We start from the raw sequence: 8547 nt of genomic DNA, 5'->3' as shown, positions 1-8547 counted from the left end.
AGGAGAAAGTACTCTGCACAGGAGCAGCAGGCTGCAGCAAAAGAAATACTCCAATGTCAGACACTACAGAAAACCCTTTGAGTAATATCAGATGTAACAGAAATTGCCTAGAAGCAGCATTTGAGTGCACAAAGCTCTTGTTTCCCTCAAAACTGCTCTTTTGCCTCAAATTTCCCCAATTTTGTTTTTGAAGTGCTGATATTTTTATTGGTCTTAAATGGGCAATTTCTTCCACTAATCATCCAGGATTTATCAGTAAAAATAAGGGAACATACTGTGCCATCCAAGGCTACTGTGATTTATAATCCTGATTATCTCATAATATTTCAATAGCCTTGGCATTAGCAGCAAGCCATCAGTGCAATTTCCAAGGCTACAGAAGAAAAGGATGTGAGCATGTGGCCTCAGGGAAGCTGAGAAAAGAAACTGTCCTGTTCCTCCAGCAAGGTCAAGGGCAGCCTAAATCAGTGCAGTGCCAGCAACTGACGGAGTCCAACAGTCCTGGCAGCCCACACCTCAGTTTTCCCTTCCTCTGAACCAAGTTCTCTCAAGTCAACCATTCTGTAAGCATGGCCCCTTCATGAACTGGTACAGTATTGGGCTACGTATTTTCAGCAAAGGCAAACAACGTGGACTCCCCACCCACCTGCAGTAAAAGTCCTCTTCATTCATAGAGTGTGAAGTTCCAATGTTCTACCACAGCAATACAGCTGTTGCCATCATTCCTCCTCCCAAGGAACCATTTTGAACTAGCTACTGCAGCTAAACAAATTTAGAAATGCAAAGATGTTTAAAAGCATCCTTAGAGACAGCCCACTTCCTACACAGCTGTTTCCAGACATAGCTGCAGCGTTCTGTACTGGATGCTACACAGAAGGGGTTCTGCTTTTTACTTCCAATGGACAAGAAAATGGTGTTGCCCCCTCCAAACTGGAAGTTCAAATGAAGGCAGAAGCCACAGAAAGGTGAGCTACAATGATCTTCAATGTTCAGAATTTATATGAACTCCTATTCCACCATATTAATTTTTTAAATTAATATATTTAAAAATTTAATTTTTAAATAAAAATATTTACAATCCTTAAAAGCAACAAGCCTTAGGACACCTACCTACCTGATAAAGAGCACGGCAGAGCTGTGACCTTTAATGTAACTGAAACTGTGAATACTTCTCTGAAGTTTAGTACTGCAACTGCATTATTAATTCAGTGTTCTTAAAATATATGAATTTTAGGCCATATAAACACATTATAGAATTTATAACCAGTCATTTGTTTACCAGACATGCTAGCAGGGAGCTTTTCATTCCATGGGAATGCTTTGGGATTTGAGAGTGGAAATTGTCAGATAGGGCTACTGCCAGCCCCACGAAAACACTGTTAATAACAACACGGTTATGTGCTGAAATTGTTCTCTGCAAAATGGTGATAAAACAGGTACGAGGTCTACAGAGAGAGGGCTGGTGCAATCAGGTTAAGAAGAACTTCTGCTAATAAGGCTTCTCTATACATACTTGTATATCCAGCTCTGAGACAGAGCGAAACCACAAGATACATTTGTTTTCTTCGTTTGGAGAGAACCTTTTCCTGCCAAAACCATCCTTTCAGACAGTACCGCAACAAAACCAAAACACAAACTCACCAAGACACATCATTCAAATCTGTCACAGACATCAGTGCATCCAGCAGCTCCTACAAGAAATCAATTTACAGTTATCTACTTACTGCAAAAACTAAATGTCAATTTGTGTCTAAAAATTTAAAACAAACAAAAAAAATGAGTCTCTTAGCTTGAGCGTAACTACCAAGCTGGTTACAAAATGCAAGGTTAATAGTATGGTCCCAGTTTCTTGTTATTCGTTTCTCCTCTATGCATTCTTGAACCAGCTCTTGGTATTACGCTCTTTGAAGACCTCCTTTGGGATCTGGTAACTTTGAAAGATGCTATGTAACAAGAAAAATAGCTGAACAGAAAATTAGCAGTGATTTTTACTTATCTGGGAACCAAGCATTTATTTCTTAAATTTTTACAAACAGGATTTTATACAAATGACAGAGAACAAAGTTTTCTACCCACACAAAAGAAATCTTATCATAGAGTATACTGAGTTGGAAGGGACCCACAAGGATCATCTAGTCCATCAACGTATGCTCAGTATCTTCACAAAGCTAGTTTGGTGTCAGTATCAAAATAATACCCAGCTGGTCCACGTACCACATTCTCAGGTGCTGTAAACTAATATAACTTTTGAGCCACACCAATTTATACCAGCTCTCACAAATATTTGTATCGGATTATAAAAAGCTCCCCACACACCAGTTTACTATCAGTTTCCCCCGTTAACTTCTTGAAAAGCAACAAACAACAAAGCCTTCTTTGGGGAATTATTGACCATAGGTTATTACTATCACAAGCAACTACATCATACAATTTCTTTCATAAAGCGATCACACAATTATTTTCCTCCTCTCTTAAGTCATTGGAAAGCAATTGAAGAACCTTGCTGTTCTGATGGGTAAGGCTTCCTCCCATCTCTGACATATTTCGTGAGTCTCAATACATGCAACTTTTCTTCAATTCCATGTTAATTTTGAAAGGAGGGGGAAAAGAAGTTCTGGGTAAGAGAGTCTTCTAAAAAAAAATAATCCAGATGATTTCAGTGCCTTTTGTCACTGGCTTTAAATACAGTCTGCCTGCATATTCCTTCTGTACAGCAACAACTGTTGTCCAGCTACATTTTCTTCAGAACCATATGAGTGTCCTTCACAAAGTGTTGTTGACAGTTTCACTATGTGCATAAACTCTCTTCACTTCCCCAAAAAAAAAGTTTGTTTTTTTTTTCCTTTTCCCTGAATTCTGCATTAGCCTTAAAATATTCCTGGTATGAGGCGGTAAGGCACTGCAGCCGTGTAGCGCTTCCAGTCCTTCCCGTACTTGCTGAAACAACGGTGTTCATCCCTAACGCAACGGTGGATCAGCAGAATAGTCATATAAACAATGTAGAAGTAAGGCAAGATGTGCTCAAACCCACACGTCAGGCAATAGGCCAGGGAGCCCATCAAGTCTCCGGTGTAGTTAAAATGGCGTGCCCACCCCCAAAACCCTGAGGTCATCAGTTTGCTGTAGTACTTGGTCCCATCCACAGACATGTAGGAACACTCAATATACTCTGGTTTTTTCCCCCATATTTTGCAGTTGCCATTTGTCCGACGGAAGAGGTCCTTCTGGTGGTTGGTCATTCTGAAGATGTAATAGCCGATCAAGCCCAGCATCAAGATCCCTATGGCATTACCTGTGCACAGCTGGACAGGGTGGTAAACCAAATACAAGCCCTAGGGAGAGGAGAAAGGGGAAGAAAAAAAAAAGGGGAAAAAAAAAAAAAAGAGACTTTTAAGTAATTTAAGTATATGCTCAGGATGCCAGACTAATTCCTTGACCTACAGTGACTCAGAACAGATAAGTAGAAACAACAGAAAAAATCCACCCTACCAGTAAAGCCATGGACAATTTTTAGAAAACTCTGCACCCTAAATTCTCTCCCTCTCCCCAAACTTGCATTTCTTAGGTCAGGATTTCGAAAAATACACAGATGGTGACAGAAGAGTGCGCAAAAGGAGAGGGAAATATGTCAATTCCATGCTGGGGCAGAAAGCCTTCCCAAGAGTGAATTATTATAAAGGATGTTATAATGGTTATTTGGTATTCAAACTGCCTAGAAACAACTTAAGATACAAATCAAACCGCTGCGGAGAATGTTTCCGCAGTTTCTTTCCTTTTAGCCCAAACACATATTGTACCACATTTTTACCTGCAAAGTATAGAGGTAAGGCAACCAAACACAGTCTCCCCAGCCCAAATACCATCCAAAATGATCATGGCAGATATCAATGGTTTTCAAATACCAGGCTTCATTCCAGAAGAAGTCCAAAACATAAATACCCTGAAACAGAATCATCTCACGTTAATAACAGAGCACTGTCACCAGCTGTCCTGTTTAACTGCATCAGCCTAATCTTTGTCTTTTAACATCTCAAGAATAGGATATTGAGAGGAACATATCATACAAATATAGTGCATCTATAAAGATAAAGTAATACACAGCAATATCAACCAAGATAACTAAGGCAAGCATGGTACTATAAGGACATACACTTAAGAAGCATACTCACATTTGACCACCCCTACACCTCTTCAACTTAAAGAGTCTTATTCTCACAGAGAGGGGGAATAGAGCTTCTATCGATCAGGGTCCCATTTATACATAGCCACAAATGAAGCCAAACTATTTTCTGTACTTACTACTTCAGGGGTCTCTTCAGTACAAAGCACAGCGGCTGCCCTCAGAAAAAAACCTGCCCAATCTAGCTCAAATTAAAGCCATGGAATGTATCATTGTTCCCTTTGGGTTCAAGATCAGGCTATGCCTGTTTCCATAACACAGGCTCAGGAAAATATCTGTTAATTGAAGTTTACACTGAAATCTGCTGGTGCAGACATGGCCATGCCACAGGTGGCGCTCTGAACAAACACAAGAGAGTACTCACAGTGCCACTCTAAATGAATACAAGTGCCCAAAGAGATGAATACAAGAGTCCAAAGAATCAAGTGGCAGTGAGTCATCACTGAATGAGTTTGTTGAGGCCAGGAGAAATTGTTTAAGTTCAACTTCAGTGCAAGGAGGGTTTTTTTTCCTAATTTAATACTACTGTATTTCCAAGCTGGTTTCTTATTTTCTTCCTCCAAATTTACCTGAAGGACGTTGACAAGGATCATGGAGTTGGTTACTTGACCATACAGCTCCTGTTGTTTAGCAGCATAGGAAAGGTTAATTAGAGTCCAGGCTACAATACCAGGGCGTCCGTTGAAGAATAACTTGAAATCAAACCACTTTCCTATTCGAGGGTTAAATTCAATCCCCATCATGTAGTCATAAAAGAAGTTGCCAGTGAATTTACTACAAAGCATAAAAAAATTAGAAATGTAGTTACACACAAATATAGGTAATTACTATGCTAACTACACACTTCAGATTCACTTGATGTAGTGATAACAATCATAAAAATATATATATACTGTTGTGCAAGATAACACAAACTGGTTCAGACAAAGGATGACATTAGTAGAGAAAAATTTTAGCTTCAGAGGTACCCTAGTTTATTCTTGGTAACACTTTTGAACTGTCTAACTATAGCCATAGATCCACCCTATTTGTGAAAAATATCTGTGACAGAGGCTGCCAGTGACATCACATGTAGCATGAAAGAAGATAGTGCTAATGAAACAGAGAACACAGCCATACACTGGTGTCTGTATCTGTGCCAGCAAAATATATCCTGTCATCATTATTTTGTACAGCATTCAATTTATATGTCTGATTACCTATTATTCTCTCATTATTAAAAACACATACCAGTCTTTAGCATTGGTAGGGAAAAAGTAGCTTTTAATCATTGCAAAGGTGGAAACTGCATATCCCAGGATATTGGCACACCAGAGGAGAGGAATCCAGTTGTCAAAAATGATGGTGGGTGAGAACCAGTGGAAGTAATAGGCGTTTGCAAACCAAAGCACATGGGTAATGATCCAAGCCTGAAGCCCATTGATTTCATACTTATTCACTACACCTAAAATATGAAGAAATAAATGGAAACGTTACTGATACTGTGTCCGTACAGCTTTTCATTAGTATTGGTAGCATACAAAATATAGAAGCTCAATCAAGTGCTCATGAAATGACCTCACTCTCCTCACCCTCCCAAGTAAACATCTTGTGGCACTTTTCTGAAACTTTGGTTAGACTTTGCTGTACCCATCAGGCTTTGTTAGGCTGAGTTTTACTTTTCAGTTTCATTTCACAAAACAGTGAATTTGGAAATTCCCCTGAAGTTGACCCTTTCTCACACTCAGTTCACATCACCCACTGGGTTCAGGACTCGTGGGTTAACTTAGCTTCAGCAGGTACAACTGCACTGTCAAATACGAGCAATGCCTAGCCCACTGCTGATTTTAAGAACCAAAGTAATGAATCTGTATTTTTCCACTGCTGGCATGGTGCCTGCTGTATCAACAGTTTTACTAACAGTAAGAGACAGAAATGCTATCATTTATTCTAAAAGATTACACTGATTGCTTTTTATTTTTGTTTGAAGTAAACATATGAGCTAGGCAAAAGCATCAAAAGAAGTTTGTGTTTCTTCCAGACACATATGGGTAGCTGAAGGCTGTAAGCACATAAATACTGTGATTTTAACAGATCCCAAGGTGTGCATATATTCTAAGGAAGAACTTACCAGCAGGGGTGACAGCACCTTCTTGCACACCTCCTACATATCCAGGAAGTAACTTATGGCAGAAGTCAGGAATGAACAGATACAAAAACACCTAGAAGAGAGAAAATGTATTAACAGTGAAAACCAACAGGACAAAACTCAATAAACCACCATCCCTTTCATACACAATGTAACGCACAGCACTTTTAATTAAGTATTGGATAAGCAAATATGGCAAGATTTAGCCGTTGTGATTTTAGACTGTAATATGTCCAAGCTACTAAACAGTTCTAAAAATGTACTTCATATATGGTTGTCACTCCTTTTTGGTGGGGAGGCAGGTCAGTTGATAACTACATTCAGGTCATCATCCTTTTATTTTTTAAGTTAACCTGTGTTAAATGAAAGCTGCTTTCTGATTCAGAAAAAAAAATGTGTTGTTTGGCAATTTTGACAGTATTTTACAAATCTAAGTTACATTTTATATGTCAATGTTCTTTTGCAGTCTGTCTGTAGAAAGCATCACCCCTTCTGAAGAGTTAAGTTTACAATACATTTATTGGGTGCTAATTTAAAACAAACAAGTATTGTTGTTAAGTAGTTTATTTTTCTTAAAAACCACATAAAGGAGCACCTCACCCAGGGAGTATCACACAAGGAGTATTTACGTATGTTCCCTGCATATTATTTTTTCAAGTGTATAAGCTTCATTTGAATTCCAAAAAGGCATGGAAAATGAGAAATGCCAGAGCAACATTTTATCATTATTAGTGTAAAATGGTTAATCAAACAGCTGTTTTAAAAACCAGCCACTACATCTAGATCACAACTCAGCAGCATACCTGGAAAGTAACCCAAATGGTATAGATGCCAGCAGCCTTATAGGTCAGTGTAGGAGTCTTGTTCCAGATGTCAGACAGATGTTTATTCCCCGTGAACAAGTCAATGAGTGGATCAATCAGAGAGCACTGGTACTGGTCACAGGACATTATGAAGTAATACACGATAAGTGGTGCAAACATGAGCAGGAAAATGATGTTTGCCAAGGAAAACCAGTCCACTTCCCTGTAATTCAAAACACAGGATTTTAATTTTTTTCCCAGCTTTCAGTTAGAACAGTGGTTTGGTTAAGCCAGGAATTTTTTTCAAAACTTCTAGACTAACCAGATGAAAAGTGAAAGTGTTTTCAGGGCATATACATTTCTTTGGGTCAAAGATACAAAAAACCACCCCCAAACCTTAGCACGTTATATATTTCTCCACAAACTGTTATAAAACATTCCATTTTATAACAGTATAGCAACAGAACAGACAATATGTCTCCTCCAAAAAGCAGATTATTATTACAGCCTTCACACTTTTGATGGCAATCATGGCTATAACTGTGTTCAGTTGGAAGTGGTAACAGAACCACAAGAATATAACACAGAACTTGGAAACACAGAAGAGAGAGACCCTGGACAGCCAGAAATTGAACTGGCTCTACCACACACTGTGGTGGCAAGCCATATAAACCCATGGCTGTTTCCAGATGCAATATAATACTCTTAATACTTGCACAACTCTGTGACAACAGGGACATGAGTCTTGCTGTTGCTGTAGCAGGAGATGTCAGCTGGCAATGCCACAGATGGATGCCCGTTTTCCAAATCTCATGAAATATTTTGTTCAGCCCTTGAAGAAACTACACATTTTACTAATTTTTATTGTTTTATTCTTTTTTTGCAAGGAGGGTTGTGTTTTAACCTAGGCCATCTGGCATGGTCTCTCTCCTAAAAATCTGGAAGAACTCTTCTTTGGCATCTGTTACAACAGCTCATTATCCATGAGCTTTCAACAGAAAGGCAATAAAACAATCTGTTAATAATAGTGTGAAGTTTAAGGAAGATGTAGCATCTCTAAGATTATGTATGAACCAAGCTGAAATCTGATGACTAATTATGATCATCAGCTTCTCTCACCATGCTCTTCCCCACTGGACTTTAGATGCTCGAGTATCGTTTTGGGTGTTTTTACGTTTTCTTTCTTCAGGTTTTTTCTCCTGACGGGCTGCCATGATGTCCTGTATGAAAGAAAATACTCATGGTATTACTCCATTGGGTTCTCAGTAATTCTTACAGCTCTACAGAAGAGAATCATAGAATGGTTTCAGCTGGAAAAGACCTTCAAGATCATCAAGTCAAACCATCTATCCAGACCTACTAGGTCCAACACTAGACCATGTCACCAAGTACATCATCTACTCTTAAACACTTCCAGGGATAGTGACTCAACCACC

The 8547-nt window shown here is 38.9% G+C and overlaps 1 protein-coding gene across 1 annotated transcript; it reads right to left on the bottom strand.

Moving 5' to 3' along the window:
• Positions 1-1985: 1985 nt before the first annotated feature.
• On the bottom strand, positions 1986-8325 carry DHCR7 (7-dehydrocholesterol reductase; the record flags this gene model as incomplete). The annotated part of the gene is made up of 7 exons (XM_084262945.1): positions 1986-3332; positions 3809-3940; positions 4750-4954; positions 5411-5624; positions 6291-6381; positions 7112-7334; positions 8231-8325. 7 exons carry the CDS (start codon positions 8323-8325, stop codon positions 2868-2870), a joined length of 1425 nt encoding a protein of 474 aa, XP_084119071.1. The 3' UTR covers positions 1986-2867.
• Positions 8326-8547: the final 222 nt, after the last annotated feature.

This window comes from Gallinula chloropus (genome assembly GCF_964237585.1).
Source record: "Gallinula chloropus genome assembly, chromosome: 4".
In the NCBI taxonomy this organism is placed as follows: Eukaryota; Metazoa; Chordata; class Aves; order Gruiformes; family Rallidae; genus Gallinula; species Gallinula chloropus.
Note: the sequence above shows the minus strand (reverse complement) of the source record. Positions and strands in the feature narration are given on the sequence as shown.